The 17,240-nt window shown below is 38.8% G+C and overlaps 1 protein-coding gene across 5 annotated transcripts in view; it reads left to right on the plus strand.

Annotated features, from left to right (window-relative positions):
* Positions 1 to 17,240, plus strand: part of RNF38 (ring finger protein 38) — a 64,093-nt gene that overhangs the window by 13,527 nt on the left and 33,326 nt on the right. For 2 of the 5 annotated variants that reach the window (XM_008074171.2, XM_021707048.1), the window contains 2 exons: positions 4,412 to 4,605; positions 13,062 to 13,275. In XM_008074171.2, coding sequence (XP_008072362.1) covers positions 4,412 to 4,605; positions 13,062 to 13,275 — 408 coding nt within the window. Of the gene's footprint in view, positions 1 to 773; positions 783 to 4,411; positions 4,610 to 6,945; positions 7,045 to 13,061; positions 13,276 to 17,240 lie in introns of those variants that run through there. The other 3 variants (XM_021707045.1, XM_021707046.1, XM_021707047.1) reach the window with 3 other exon arrangements.

Here is a 17,240-nt window from a genome sequence, read left to right on the forward strand (position 1 = left end):
CATGTTTGGCCCATGGAGAAGCAAATGTAATCTTACTACCCATTCCACTCCAAGAAAATAATGCTTTAGATTGACGTGATCAGATAAATTTGCATTTCTCTTTGATTTTCCTGGACTCTCATATATTTTTTTTATGGCAGAAAGAGCCATGTGCTTAGATTTTAGTAATAACTTTCATGTTCTTGGTCATATGTTTAGAGTTTACTTTTATTTAGAGCATTTTACTTTTCAGGCTCACTTCTGCACTGCCATTCCTGGGATTTCATCTCATTGTATTTCAGGGTTACTTCTATTGCTTATTGGATTTTGTGTAATAGCTTCAAATAACAGGGAGTGCGTGAGCACACGTAAAATCAAGTAAAATTTTCTGATATGTAAGAAGCAACTTTGAGTCTTTATAAATCTAGCAAAAATCTTTGTTTTTGTCTTCAACTAGATAGTTTGGAGTATAAAATTCTGGGTTCAATATTATTTTCCCTCAGAGCACTTTTGGCATCTTTTGTTTCTATGGGAAGTCTGATGCTAATCTAATTCTTGTTTCTTTGTAGGTTCCCTTTTCTGGAAACTAAGGATTTCTTTGAAGTTCCTTAAAGTACTAAAGTTTCATGAGGGCTGTGATGAAAACACATTGCATATAGTAAACTACTTTTTAATGTTTTCATGTCTAAAAAAGTAACCTTGTTACCAGAGTTCAAGTGAATAGCTCACCTCTCATCACTTCCTATTTGTCTCTTTTTCACCATTGTGAACCCTTCACAGCACAAAGAGAAGAGATGAGGGAAGTTTATCAGCCACCTTTCCTTACCTCTGCTCTTAAGGCAATGCAGGCCGGGCGCAGTAGCTCACACCTGTAATCCTAGCACTTTGGGAGGCTGATATGGGAGGATTGCTTGAATCCAGGAGATCAAGTCTAACCTGGGCAGCATAGGCTTTGTCTCTACAAAAAAATTTAAAAATTAGCCAGGCATGGTGGCAGTTGCCTGTAGTCCCAGCTACTCGGGAGACTGAGGCAGAAGGGTCGCCTGAGCCCAGGAGGTTGAGGCTGCAGTGAATCATGATAGTGTCACTGCACTCCAGCCTGGGCAACAGTGAGACCTTGCCTCAAAATAAAAAAAACAAAGCAGTGCGTTTGTTGTAGAATAAGATCATTGTTATCTCACAATTTGTTTTGTTTTTGGTTTTAGATTCAGGGGGTATGTATGCAGGTTTGTTGCATGGGTACATTGTGAGGTTTGGGTTACCATTGAACCTGTCACCCAGATAGCATAGTACCCAATAGATAGTTTTACAACCCTTGCCTTCCTCACTTCCTTCTCCCTTCCTTCCTTTAGAAGTCCCCACTGTCTGTTCTTCCCATCTTTATGATGTTATGTATCCAGTGTTTAACTCCTATGTAAAAGTGAAAACATGAGAACTTGCTGTATTTGGTTTTCTGTTGCTTTAATTTGCCTAGGATACTTAGCCCACAATTTGAACATCACTGAAAAAGGTAAGGTTTATAGCCGAAAGGCTTTCTCAGGTTGGTTGGCCTTTATCATGTGGATATGTAGCATTCTCCATTTTAGGCAGCAAATTACTAGAATTCCATATCTTAGCTTATATTAGGCTTTGCAGAGTAGGATATGCTTGTATGACACATAAGAAAACTAATGATTGTGATTGGTTACTAGCATTTTGTTTTTTAAAAAGTCACTGTTAATCAAATCGGTTTTACCAACTGGAGCTAGCCTGTTTCTGGTATAGTTCATGTGCAGGGTGTGTCAGATCTTGGTGGTTCTGCCTTAAAAAAAAATTCAAACTATCTAAATTCCAATGATTATGTACCATTTTTTAAAGTTTTAGGATTATCAGAACATAAGAATTGACTTTCTTATTAACATCAAAGGGTAAAAACAACTGTGCAAAGCCCTTTGTATCATCCACAATTCAACCAACCACAGAAGGAAAACATTTGAAACAGTAAAGTGATATGGGTATATATGAGGCGAGAAAATAAAACAAAAAACAGTATAACTATGTACATAACATTTACATTGTATTAGATATTGTAAGTAATCTATAGATTTACAGTGTGCAGGAGTATGTGTGTGGGTTATATGCAGACACTACACTTTTTTATGTAAGGGTATTATAGCCTGACCAGATTCTTTATGCCAGCAGCACAGAAAAGTCAGTACATTGAGACAGCAATTGTTATAGTAGAAAAAGAGTTACATAATTTCAGAGAAGGCTAACAGGTGAATGGGAGATATTTCTCAAATCCACCTCCCCAAGAACCCACAGGCTAGTGTTTTTAAGGATAATTTGGTGGACAGGTGAATAGAGAATTGGGGACTGCTGATTGGTTGGAGATGAAATCATCGGAGTTTCAAAACTGTCTCAATGTGGTGAGCAGTTTCTGTGTTGGGGTCCCAGGTCCAGGTGGGGTCTGTTAGCCCACCAGAATGCAAAGACCGAAAGATACCACAAAGACTAGTCTTGTGACTCGAGCAGTAAGAACAGAGGCTGGTTATCCTTTTTTATTTTATTTAATTTTTTGATTTTTAATTTTTTTGAGTTGGAGTCTCACTCTGTCGCCCAGACTGGAGTGCAGTGGCTGCTCCCAGCCACCGCAGCCTCGACCTGCTGGGCTCCGGTGATCCTTCCGCCTCAGCTTTCCAAGTAGCTGGAACTACAGGCGCGCGCTACCACGCCCCAGCTAATTTTTTTGATTTTATTATAGAGATGAGGTCTCGCCGAGTTGCCCAGGCAGGTCTCGAACCCGCGGGACTCAGGCAATCCACTCACCTCAACCTCCCAAAGCGTGGGATTACAGGCTGAGCCACTGAGCCCGGCTCTGGTTATCTTTCAAATATGCCTGTAGCTTCACAGAAAGATATGCAGGTATGAGATCCCCAGATGCTGGAGACCTTTTGGGTGCCATCAAGGAGATCTGCATGACCTAAGGTTCATTGTTCTTAAACAGAAAATAAGTTTATCAGTCTCGCCAGCAGCTCCCTGGGGATTAGGGTATACAAGTGATCAGTCATGCATGAAGGAAGGAAAGGTCAAGGAACAAGCAAACAAAATTCAGGTACCTATCACAGTTCTAACTTTATGACCTTTTATTAATTGTATGAAAATGGTTTTAGGTGACTTGAGGATTTTTGGATTTTGGTATTAGTGGGGAGGGTCAACCCTGGAACCAATCCCCTTGGATACCAAGGGGACAACTATTACCACTAAATTCAGAGAGAGAATAAGTTTAGGGAGAAAATGTGGTGGTAGGGAAAGTTATAACAGCATGCTTTTTTATTTTAATTATAATGATGAAATTGATTATGATATTTCTTAAATGTAGAAGGGAAATTACATGGTTTTGGGAATACCTCTAAGTAATTTAGAATGATCAAATGTAACCATTTAGCAATGTGCTTCATTCCTGAAACTTAAACAAAATATTTTTTATACTTATCAGTTCTATTTTATATACTTATCTCTTTAAAATCTAACATTGTAGTATGTAACCCCATATACTCTTGCTAATGTTTCAAGATGATTTTTGTGGTAGCAGCAGGTACTACTTATTTTGTAACCCAAAGTGCTCTGATGCTCAAGTAATTAGAACTTGCAGGGATGGATTGGAGATAGGAGAGGTTCTATGAGAAAACACATAGCCTTAGCAAATTTTCGGTTAGTTTATAATTTTGGTCCTTTTTGGGTGAGGTTCATTTGGGGAATTTACATTGAGTGGGGAATCCTGAAGAGTTAATAATGCAGTTAAGTGACCCATATGACCCATGTCAATTTTACAGCTAGTAAGCCCTGGGACCCTTGGAAACGTGAAAAATACTCCCTAAGTGTGATTTTTTTTTTTTCTAGCTATGAACTGATGATTTAGATCAGTTGACTGTTTCTTTATCTGTTTTATATAAATCTTATTTTATCCATGTAATCCTCATTTAAAAATAATAAATGCAATAGCCTAAAGAATAAAGAAGGTGAAGAGTATGATTTAGAATCAAGTTGAGGGCTTACTCAAATTATATCCCCTCAATTCTCTCAGCTGAGAATTGATGCCTAAAATAAGTACTGTAATGATAACTGATAGGAGAGTGTAGTGGAATTTTTCAGATGAATTGGGGAAGGTTAAGTACTATACAAAAGTTTATTGTACTGTTGTATACCCTATTTGTTAATTACCTCATGGCTTCTTTGCGATGGTTCTCTTAAAGTTCATTTTTCATTTGATATTGTTTACTGTGCACCCCTCACCCCAGCATTTCTAAAGGTTTTTAATTTGAATTAGTAGCATATTTTTTCCTGCCTTTACATTTTTTTAAGTTAAATATATTTTAACACCCATGCATATACAGTAATGTGAAATCCTTAAAAGATCTTATTCAGTTGATCCATTTTGTTGCATTGGCAGAGTGAAGATAGTCCAAGTCCCAAGAGACAGCGCCTCTCTCATTCAGTCTTTGATTATACATCAGCATCACCAGCTCCCTCACCACCAATGCGACCATGGGAGATGACATCAAATAGGCAGCCCCCTTCAGTTCGACCAAGCCAACATCACTTCTCAGGGGAACGATGCAACACACCTGCACGCAACAGAAGAAGGTTAGTTGATTACAATTTATTTCTTAAATTTTCTTTCATTGGTAGGTTTGTATTTTTTTTAACATCAGAAAGCATTTTTCCGTAGTCATTTCACAAACGTGAACATACATGCATGCACATTCACACATAAAAAACTTTGTTAGTTGTTTAGGTTCCAGCTAGGTAAAAAAAGTTCATTTAGCTTATCATTGACAAGGGAAGAGACTGTGAAAGAGTCTAAAGTGATTTACCTAAGTCAGTCCATGCCATTACATACGAATTTATTTACTTTATGATTTAAGATTATTTATGAGGTATCCTGAAGTCCTAGTTACTAGAAAATGCGTTCTGTAGTTCACAACTGTAAGAAAATATAAGAATCTCAGAAATGAGCTACCTTTTCACCACTCCATTTCTATTCCTTCTGTATTCTGTAAGACAGTTAGGAGCTTAATTATGTTTCTTACAAAACTGTGGAAACTGGTATGAAAGAATGACGAAAGATTAGTTCAGCTTGTAGGTGTCTGTTCCATGGGACTTGGCCCTTATCTTTCCTTCTCAGAGAAATGCATTTCTTCTTGAATATCTTCCTTTTTAGGTGTGGGATGAGGTCATACATTTCTTAGGATGAGATACCTGTTTACACATCCAGAATGTTGATAATTTAAGGAATAGTGATGATCTTGAGTTAGGAGAGTATTATGGACCAAATGTTTTTGTCGTCCCCCTCCCCAAATTCATATATTGAGGCCATGACCCACAGTGTGTTTGTGTTTGGAGATGTAACCTCTAAGGAAGTTACTAAGGTTATGTGAGGTCATAAGGGTGAGGTCCTTATCCAGCAGGATTAGTGTACTTTTCAGAAGGGATATTGGAGAACTCACTCTCCGCCACTATGTGAGGACACAGTGAGAAGGGGGTTGTCTGTAACCCAGGAAGAGATCCCTCTCCAGAAAATGAACATGTTGCACCTTGATTTCAGGCTTCTAGCCTCTAGAACTTAGAGAAAATAAGTGTCTGTTTAAGCCATTTTGTGGTGTTTTGTTATGGCAGCCTGAGCAGACAAATACAGAATAGATCTTAAAATTACCATTCTGTGTTCCAGGTGAGACAGCATAAACCTGTGTCTGAGCTGTATTCAGTTGAGACACTAAGACTTTTACATTATCCAGTTCCTTATTAACCAATTATATGGTAATGTTTACGTAAAATAACATATAGTTGTCAGGCAAATTACTTTATAACCATTAAATATAATAAGCATATTAGGAAATCGGGTTATTTCAAAGTTATGACCTGATTACCTGCTGTAGTTTTTTCTTAGTTTTTAGCGAATTGAGTCATATGTTCAGAAGTACATTGTAAAACATGTGTTTTTTTTTGTTTGTTTGGTTTGGTTTTTGTTTTTGTTTTTTTTGAGTCGGAGTCTCACTCTGTTGCCCAGACTGGAATGCAGTGGCTGCTCCCGGCCACTGCAGCCTCGACCTGCTGGGCTCTGGCGATCCTTCCTCCTCAGGCTTCCAAGTAGCCGGAATTACAGGCATGCGCTACCACGCCCGGCTGATTTTTTGATTTATTGTAGAGATGAGGTCTCGCTGCCCAGGCGGGTCTCAAACCTGCAGGCTCAGGCAATCCACTCACCTCAGCCTCCCAAAGGCACGGAATTACAGGCTGAGCCACCGAGCCCGGCGTAGAACATGTCAAAAAGATAAACGCATATACCCACACCTAGGCCAAAATAGTATTACTGATTCCTTAAAGGCTTCTTGGTGCTACCATTCCTCTTCTTCCTTACTAGAAGATAACCCTGTCCTGGAATTTGTTAACATTTCTTGTTACATTTTTTAATACCTATGAATATGTATGATTTTGGTTTTTCCCTGTTGTCATTTAATTGTTTTCTTCTTTGACTTTGTTTTTAAACATTCTGTTTTTAATATTGCAAGCAATAGTTAATGTATTTTTGCTGTGATATAATCAGTTATGTTAACATACTATAATTTATTATTGTTTAATAGTTGTACCCAGTTTCTTACTCTTATAAATTATGAATACTGTTAGGAACATTTATGCACCCATCTCCCCCGGTAGATATGCAAAAGCTTCCCTAGGATATAAGTCTGGGAGTAGAGTTACGAGGTCATAGGAAATTCCCTGGACCAGGAGGTGTGTCAGAAATGTCTATCTACAGATAATAACAGTAACAAGATGTGAGTTCTTGAATTGGAGAGAAGCATTGTGCTCTTCATTTATGGCAACAAAAAAGAGTAGTAGGAAGCGTTTACTACCCAAAAAACTGACTACTGGGTTTTGTTAAGCAGTATGTCTTATTTCTTACTCTATTCTTACTACTTAGTACAGGCTAGCTATAATCTTAGCTGCCAGATTTTCTCCCAGAAAGAGACTATGCCGAGCAAATACAGTTATAAAAAATAATCCAGCAGGATTTCAGATACGAAGGTGAATGCAAAACTGGGAAGTTACCAAACATTTGAAGAAAACCAACAAAGTGAAAGAGGGATACTAAATGCAGTAAAACAAAGAACTTGAGTAAGTAGGGTTGTCAACCTCAGTAGTTAACAAAGAACTTGAAGAAACAGTAGAACAAGCAAGATAGAGTTTTAGAATAAGTATAATATAAGAGATACAAGAGGGATATTGTATTCATAAAAATCGACCAGAAGTCTTAGTTGAGAACACCTAAGAACTCAATAAATTGACAAAAAGTGAGTGAGTTTCTGGAAGATCAAGTGGAGAAGATTTCCCAGAATAGTGTAAAGGGCAAACTAAAAAGTATGAAAAGGTAAATTTAAGTACAGAGACAGAGCCATCAATTCTAAATAGGTCTAATAATATTTTCATAAAGAGACACAATACAAGAAAATTTTAAAAGAAATAATGCAAAATTATTGTCCAGACTTGAAGAAAGACTGAGTTTTGAACAGGATCTTGGTGAAATTTTAGAGCGTACACTAAGGAGAAATAAAAATTCACAAACATCCCAAGGCAGAAAATACTATCCACAAAGAAACGTGGACCAAATTGACCACACAAGCTGCTGCTTTTTTTAAATTGTAGAGACAGGGTCTCACTTAAGCGATCTTCCTGCCTCGTCTTCCCAAAGTGCTAGGATTGCAGGCATAAGCCACTGCGCTCAGTCTACAAGTTTCTTACTAATGGCATTGGGTATAAGAAAACAGAATAAATCTCCAAAGTTATGAGAGGGCTTGCATATTATTTTGAATTCTGCTAGCTGACTTATCATTTAAGTATAATGTAAAAAAATAAAATTTTCAAGCATTCAGACTCAGAAAATTGGCCAGTAAGAGATATTCCATCTGTATACATGGGTTCAATCAACTGCAGATCGAAGATAGAATATTCTCATGATATGGACCCATGGATATGGTGGTCACCTTTTGGTATCTGAGGGTGCCTGCAACCAATCCAACGTGGATACTGAGGTACAACTGTAGTATTAGATTTTGTACTCTATCCAGGAAGCAGAATGATAAATGCAAGAAATAGATTTAAAGACCATTGGTTAGCAAAGTAAAAGACATACTACAAAGCCTGAATAAGGGTCTGTTGTTTAAAAAAGAAAGAAATAAGGAAAAGATCAGAACGGAGATGGGAACAGAACAGAGAAGTGAAAGTGTATTAATTCTATACCCTTCCTCAGGAATACTGATTAGATGGTTTTTGGAAAAATTAGAATGTGTAACTTCTCATTTAAATAGATAAACAACATAAATAGAACTGAATCCAAGAAAAGGCAGAAAAATGAGGCCAGCAGGGAACAGCTTTGTGCTGTTTACAGGGGTTATACCTAAAACAAAATGACAAAGTATGTATCTACCATTGGTAGAAATATTTCAACTGAAAGAAATATTTGTCAGTCTTTTATCACTATTTCTTTTTTTTTTTTTTCTTTCCGCATTGGAGTCTCATTCTATTGCCTAGGCTAGAGTGCAGTGGCACACTCACCGTCACCCCAGCGTCAACCTGCTGGGCTCCGGTGATCCTTCTGCTTCAGCCTTCCAAGTAGCCAGAACTACAGATGCCTGCTACCATGCCCCACTAATTTTTGGTTTATTGTAGAGACGAAGTCTCACCAAGTTGCCCGGGCTGGTCTCGAACCTGCGGGCTCAGGCAATCCACTCACCTCGGCCTCCCAAAGTGCCGGGATTACGGCAGAGCCGTGGAGCCCAGCCCACGATTAGATTGTCTAATTCTGTTTCTTAAATGTTGTACCACAAAGACACATATAACAGATTTAATAAGAGACAATATGGGAAAGATAGGAATCGAAGTTATAAAATATGTCTTCATGAGGACTGGGTCTTATTTTGTGATTAGTTCGAGTGTTATTAAAATTATTTTGGGTAAGGAATTGAGAGAGCAAGTGGTGACAATTGAGAGAAAAAAACAGTATTAAAGATGCTCATGAGTTTGTGGACAGGTTTAGTTTTTTTAAGGGAGATGAATGCCCTGAGTGTACATATTCTGTTCTGATTTTAATACTTAACCCTTTGCCCTTCGAAACATCTTGCTGATCACTTGCCAGCAACTTAACTACACTTTTTTTTTTACAGAATAGTGAAAAATGAATCACTTCACGTTAAATAATACAGTGTTGGAACCAATTGTTTTGTTGTACTAATATTTGGCTTATAATGGAATTTTGGACATTAGGAACTTATTTATGACAAAAATCAAAATTTCATATCTTACATTTTTCAAGATTGGAGAGAGAGACCATGCACTTAAGGAAAGCATGGCCCATCTTGTGTTTTTTAATTCAAGCAGACAATGAAGTCTTGTTTTTTTTCCTCCGACATTAATAATATGTAATTTATTATCCAGTCTGTGCACTACTGTGAAAGCACTTCAGCCGGGCTCGGTGGCTCCGCCTGTAATCCCAGCACTTTGGGAGGCTGAGGTGAGTGGATTGCCTGAGCCTGCGGGTTCAAGACCTGCCTGGGCAACTTGGTGAGACTTCATCTCTACAATAAAATCAAAAATTAGCTGGGCATGGTAGCGCGTGCCTGTAGTTCCAGCTACTTGGAGGGCTGAGGAGGAAGGATCGCTGGAGCCCAGCAGGCCGAGGTTGCAGTGGCCCAGAGCAGCCACTGCACTACAATCTGGGTGACAGAGTGAGACTCCAACTCCAAAAAAAAAAAAAGAAAGAAAGCACTTCACACATTCTCTTTCTACATAATGCAAACTGATTTCTTTTTAATGTATTTCTCAGCATATATTGTCTCTTTATTTGCTTTTTCATGCAATTTGAATGGAAATCTTCAAGGAGACATATTTTTGAAAAATTGGTGCTGGCATAAGTTTGCTTGTATAATCACCAGCAATGTCTATGTACCTATCCAAGTTGTTTGCTGGATTTACAATGTTCCCCCAGAGGGGACAAATAAATGGTAAGTATAAATAAATATAAAAGGAACAGCTCTTTCTTAGAGAAAAAACTGCAGTTAATAAGTATAGAAGAAGCCAGGCTCGAGGGCTCAGCCTGTAATCCCACGCTTTGGGAGGCTGAAGTGAGTGAATTGCCTGAGCCCACGGGTTTGAGACCCATCTGGGCAACTTGGCGAGACCTCATCTCTACAATAAATCAAAAAATTAGCCGGGCATGGTAGTGCACGCCTGTAATTCCAGCTACTTGGAAGGCTGAGGCGGAAGTATTGCCAGAGCCCAGCAGGTCGAGGCTGTGGTGACTGGGAGCAGCCACTGCACTCCAATCTGGGCAACCAAGTGAGACTCCAACTCAAAAAAAAAAAAGAAGTGCAGAAGAACTGAGGAAAATAGAAAATCACCGTTAGAACAACATAGTAGTATTTGCTACAGATTCATCCATACATGATAAAATAATTGGTGAAACTTGAAGCAGAAGCAGGATGTGTGCGTGATCCCAGAGTATTTCCTTCCACATACTTGGTAATTACAAAAGGAAAAATGATGGCTTTGTAGTGGAGGGTCCAAGTGATTAATGTTAATATCACCAGTGATGCATATTGATGTCTTACACATTTCATATGATGCGCTCAAAATGGCATATCACCTCTGTGATATCTTTTCCAGTAATGCATTGTCTTAGGCAGATCGTGAGAAAACATTAGCTAAACTCAGGATGAGGGACATTCTGCAGAGTGCATAAAAAATATCTTCAAAGATGTCAAGGTCATGAGAGACAATGAAAGACTCAGGGTCACAAGTTGTATAATACTAAGGAGACAAAGCAATATGATCTTCTATATTAGATTCTGAAACAGTGAGGGGACAAGAGTGGAAAAACTGGTGTAGTTGAAATGTGTTCTGTAGTTTAATTAATAGGTACCAAGGTTTACTTCTTTTTGTTTTTGTTTTTGAATCAGAGTTTCACTGTCACCTAGACTGGAGTGCAACTCAACCTGCTGGGCTCTGGCAATCCTTCTGCCTCAGCCTTCCGAGTTGCTAGAACTACAGACATACACCAGCACACCTGACTAATTTTTTTGATTTATTGTAGAGATGAGGTCTCGCCAGGTTGGCCTGGCTAGTCTCAAACCCCTGAGCTGCTGAACTCAGGCAATCCTCTCGCCTCCGCCTCCCAAAGTGCCAGAATTACAGGCATGCGCCACCACGCACAACCAAGGTTTATTTCTTAATTTTGATCCCATTCTATGATTATGGAAGTTTTTTTTGTTTGTTTGTTTTTGAGTTGAAACTCATGCTGGAGTGTAGTGGCGCACTCGCAGCCTCCCCAGTGTCAACCTGCTGGACTCCAGCGATCCTTCCTCCTCAGCCTTCCAAATAGCCAAAACTATGGATGCGTGCTACCCCATGCCCAAAGCTAATTTTTTATTTTGTTATAGAGATGTGGTCTCACCAAGTTGCCTGGGCTGGTTTCGAATCAACAAGCTCAGGCAATCCATTTACCTTGACCTCTCAAAGTGCTGGAATTACTGACTGAGCCACCGAACCCGGCCTGGAAAATATTCTTAACACGAAGGGAAGGTAGATGAGGGGTATGCAGAAACACTATACCAAAATTATCTCTTACAAAATAAAAAGGTTTTATTCCTAAGTTGGGTGGCGTCTTGAATTCCATGAAATACAGTACATAGCTTTTGAAGTAAAAATGCAAAAAGAGCTATACTAAAAAAGAAAGATAAATTTAGAGGAAACAGTGAAGCAAGAACCTGGAAGGACAGTACCAAGGGCACTATTGAGTTGGTCTCACAGTGACCCTTGTTCTTTTTTTTTGAGTTGGAGTCTCACTCAGTCGCCCAGACTGGAATGCAGTGGCCGCTCCTGGCCACCGCAGCCTCGACCTGCTGGGCTCTGGCGATCCTTCCACCTCAGCCTTCCACGTAGCTGGAAATACAGGCGCGCACTACCACACTTGGCTAATTTTGTTGATTTACTGTAGAGATGAGGTCTCGCCAAGTTGCCCAGGCAGGTCTCGAACCCGTGGGCTCAGGCAATTCACTCACCTTGGCCTCCCAAAGCACGGGATTACAGGCTGAGCCACCGAACCCAGCCGACCCTTGTTCTTTTAAGACTGGAGAGTTTGGAGTGAAAAGAAACAGACTTAGAGGTGCAATCTCGGTAGAAAGGTTGCTGAGATGACTTTTTCAGCTCTGTCTAGAAGACAAATACTTGGCTTCCTTTGCCCAATGGAGAGTACATTTTAATGAGGCCTACTAGTTTTCTTGAATTGTTTTTGTGCTGAGCCGTTGTAATAAGCAGTGGAGGTGAATTGTGAAAGTGTAGAGAAATAGAAAATGAAAGTTTAGTCACAATAACAATATATTTATTAAACTATGTAGATGACTAGTACATGGTGAGAAAATGTGGTCTGCTTCAGTAAGCAGATTTTAATGAAAAATTCTGTATATTCTTGGAATATTTACTCTGGCACTATTTCTCAGTCACATCCAATATGAGCATTTACTTAGTTACTCTTTACAGTTGTCAACAAATTATATGTTCTTTGGTTATTTTGTGTTTTTTTCTCTCAGTTTTTAAAAAGTATCACTTTGGACATTTAAGAACTAAGTTTTATGTATGTGCCCATGTTGTGTATGAGGAATATTGGAAAAATAGTTTGTTTATTATGTTTATAAAGGGAAAAAATAATAGGTTAAACCATATGATATTAGACTTTTTTTAGCTATGAAAAGAACAGTTTCATATGATTAAAAAGACACTGCACTGTTCCTAGCTGTTTATTTGTAAATACTAATATTGTTTTGTTTTGCTATTTTGTAAAAAAAACATTAACAGCAACAACAAAAACAGCTTGTATTTAAATTGGCAAGTTTTTTTAGAGCAAATGGAGAGTCTTAGCCATTATTTAATACTCATGCTTACCGTACCATATACTATTGATGGACAGCAAAGAGAGACAGTATAGAATTCTGGTGGATCACAACAATAAACATTCTAATGACTCTCTTTAATTGACATTTACTGTATTACAGTCCTCCTGTCAGGCGCCAGAGAGGAAGAAGAGATCGTCTTTCTCGACATAATTCCATTAGTCAAGATGAAAACTATCACCATCTCCCTTATGCACAGCAGCAAGCAATAGAGGAGCCTCGAGCCTTCCACCCTCCGAATGTATCTCCCCGTCTGTTACATCCTGCTGCTCATCCACCCCAGCAGAATGCAGTAATGGTTGACATCCATGATCAGGTAGAGTAACAGAATGTCCTAGGAATACAGATGCTAAAAGGTGGTGGCAGTTTGTTGAGATTGTTTGGTTCTTTGTTGCAGAGTTCCTTTACTGAAAATGAAGTTATTTTAGTTGTTTTTCATTTCTTACGAGAATTGAGACTTCAGTTCTATATAGCTTCCATAGAAAAACGTTGAACTTCAAAAATTAAGATCCAGACCGGGCTCGGTGACTCAGCCTGTAATCCCAGCACTTTGGGAGGCCGAGGCGAGAGGATTGCCTGAGCCCGCAGGTTCGAGACCCGCCCAGGCAACTTGGCGAGACCTTGTCTCTACAGTAAATCAAAAATTAGCTGGGCGTGGTAAGTGTGCGCCTGTAGTTCCAGCTACTTGGAAGGCTGATGTGGAAGGATCACTGGAGCCCAGCATGTTGAGGATGCGATGGCCAGGAGTGTGCCACTGCACTGCAGTCTGGGTGACAGAGTGAGACTCCAACTCAAAAAAAAAAAATTAGCCGGGCTCAGTGGCTCAGCCTGTAATCCTGCGCCTTTGGGAGGCTGAGGTGAGTGGATTGCCTGAGCCCGCAGGTTCGAGACCCGCCTGGGCATCTAGACCTCATCTCTACAATAAATCAAAAAATCAGCCGAGTGTGGTAGCACATTTCTGTAATTCCAGCTACTTGGAAGGCTGAGGCAGAAGGATTGCTGGAGCCCACCAGATTGAGGCTGCGGTGGCCGGGAGGGGCCACTGCACTCCAGTCTGGGTGACAGAGTGAGATTCCAACTCAAAAAAAAAAAAAAAATTAAGATCAAGGTTATAAAAGCTGAGAATGATTCAATATGTTAGTTGGCTTGAAATTACTGATTTAGAATTAATAGGAAATAGGAGACAACTAGTGGCTTGATAAGATATCCCTATCACCTCTCCCTTCCACTTTGTTCCAGAATAAATTCATATGCAAGACAGTTGAGTGCATCTTTTCCTACAGATTTCCATAGGTCACCAAGGAGATACTGCCAAGAACGAGGGACTAGCTGAGGAGGGTGGTTGCCTATCTTCAGAGTCTGAGAATGAAAACAGTTAAATGATTTTCTGTGGGACTTCTGAGGTCAGAAAAGGACACAGATGTAAACATGTCCTTATAAAGTTGCTAGATTTTAAGGATAAAGACAAAAATCTTGCAAGTATAGACAGGAGAAATTACAAAAGAAAGCTAATCAGAATAGCACCTGATTTTTCATCTACTGCACTAGATAATAAAAAACAATAAGATAATGCATACTGACAACTATGAGAAAATATGATGACATCCAGATGCCATCCTTTTGTCAGATACTTTTATTATGTTTATGAAACACTTTAAAAAATTGATCATGTAGTAAATTCTAAAAAGAAACATTTTTCCAGTTTACATTATTTGTGGCCAAAACCTGATAAAACTATGGATATACAGCATAGAAAGAAGTAAATGTATGTTTTTCCCCCTTTGCAAGAAAAGCAAAATGGAGAGGTGTTTATAAAGTCCCATTTTGTAAAGCATAATGATTAAATACATATGTATAAATAGGACCATATGAACACAGAGTAAAATGAGAAATATATATTAGGCTTGGGGTGTAGGTGCTAAAGTGAAGGGAATACAGATAGTGGTAGGGATGTAGCCAAAGAGGAAAAAATAGAATTGCATCGCAGAAAGAGTGAGGTCTCGTTTATGTAGTAGAATTATGTATTGGGTCTACATACTGGGAAATGAAAAGATTATATGTATAAATAACCAGAACTACCCAAGAAATAGGAAGTCTAAACAGATTAGTAGCCATGGCAGAGACTGAAAGCATTAAAAAAATCTTTCTTTATAAATTATATCTGAATTCTTACCTAACCTTTAAAGAACTAGTAATTCTAATTTAAATTATTCCAGATCATAGAAGTTAGAAAGTTTCCAAGTACAAAAAACTTACCAATGAAACTTGATAGACAGTAGTACAGCAAAAGAAAGCTATTGACTAGTTTTCCCTGTTGAATATAGATGCAAATGTTTTAAGTAATAAGGCATAACTAGTGATGTATTAAAAGAATGATCTGTTGAAATTACTAAAAGAGTGATTAGTGGAGTTCATTCTAGCAGCGCAGGATATCTTTCAAGGTAATTGGTTTAATCAGCAATATAAAGGAAAAAATGTTTTCTTAGCAGATGTAAGAAGTATAAAATGTAGCCAGCAGATGTAAGAAGTATAAAATGTAGCCATTATATCTATTAAAAGCTCTTGAATAAAGTGGAAAAAGAACTTTAGTTTTTCCAGAATAATAGGAAAAGTTATTCAGAGTGTTCTTTTGCTTGAAGACAACTGAATGTGCTTTATAAAATACTAACAGTATCCTAAAAGCATCAAAAGAGCTAAAAGACTTTGACCTAGAAATTGCTAGGCCAAAACCTGAGGGAAAGTGAGGGATTCTGATTCTGTCCTCAAATAATTTGTTCTTTTGTGCAAACTTGCATTTCAGTTTTAAGTCTGTCAGGAGGCAAAGCGGATAAATTAAAGACCACTAAAGTTTTAAAGCGTTCCTTAAACTTAAAAGGCCTCCTTACATAAAGTAGTAAATTTCTTAAAGCACTGTATTCCCAGGATATGAGTGACTGGGAGCAAATTTGCAGCCCAAAATCACATTAGTCTGTGAAATTAGTTTAAAGTAATTGGGGCTGCAGAGGCATCGGAGCCTAGAAAACAGGGACAAATTCTTCCTGGAGGAAGGAACCTTCGTTTTAGTTCTCAAAGAATTCCCCCAAATAATTTTACAAGGACAGTGAGCAATAAAGTTAATTCAGTTCATGAAGAAAGAAGGACTATAGGCTGGGTGCGGTGGCTCACGCCTATAATCCCAGCACTTTGGGAGGCTGAGGTGAATGAATTGCCTGAGCTCGTGAGTTCGAGACCAGCTCAGGCAACTTGGCAAGACCTCGTCTCTACAATAAATAAAAAATTAGCTGGGCATGGTAGTGCGCGCTTGTGGTTCCAGCTACTTGGAAGGCTGGGGCAGAAGGTTCGCCGGAGCCCAGCAGGTCGACGCTGGGGTGGCCATGAGTGTGCCACTACACTCCAGCCTTTGAGACTCCAAATCAATGAAAAAGGAAAGAAGGACTACAAATGAAAATCAATAGAAACAGACCTACGGTGAATTCAAATGACCTTCAGACATCATATTTAATGGTGAAACTTCGAGCACTTTCCTGCTGATACCTAGAATAGACCACCATGATCACTTATCACCGCATCTATTTAATATTGGTCAGTAGGCTAAACCAGGACATAAGGCAAGAAAAAGAAGGTTTAGGAATAGAAAAAGAATAAATACAGCATTTGCAGTTGAAATGTCATATTGCCGGGCACAGTAGCTCAAACCTGTAATCCTAGCACTTTGGAAGACTGAAGTAGAAGGATTGCCTGAGTCCAGCAGTTGGGGCTGCAGTGACCATGAGCGTGCCCCTGCACTCCAGCCTGGGTGACAGAAAGAGACTCCGACTCAAAAAAAAAAGGATGGTATTGATAGAAAATTCCAAAACATCTTAGGTGATTGTTAGAATTTTAGGAATAGAACAGATTTAAAAGTTGCAAAAATGAATATATGACAATCAGTGCAATCAGTTTGTGTTTCTGTATACCAGAACCAAACAATGAAAAACTTTTTTTAGTTACCTTTACACTAACCTCCCCAGACATAACCACTCAGTTACAACAAGTAAACCTTCTTTTGAATCCTGATTGGGAAGAAGGAAAACATGTTTAATAAAATCATTTATTTTATGATTTTATGAGTTAATTGTGATTTTGAACAGTGTGTATTTTATTTTAAAGAACTTTTTAGCCTGGCTCGGTGGCCCAGCCTGTAATCCCGCGCTTTGGGAGACTGAGGTGAGTGGATTGCCTGAGCCCGCGGGTTCGAGACCCACCTGGGCAACTTGGCAAGACCTCATCTCTACAATAAAT

This window comes from Carlito syrichta, unplaced genomic scaffold, assembly GCF_000164805.1.
Source record: "Carlito syrichta isolate Samal-C Ts95f unplaced genomic scaffold, Tarsius_syrichta-2.0.1 Scaffold316346, whole genome shotgun sequence".
Lineage (NCBI taxonomy): Eukaryota > Metazoa > Chordata > Mammalia > Primates > Tarsiidae > Carlito > Carlito syrichta.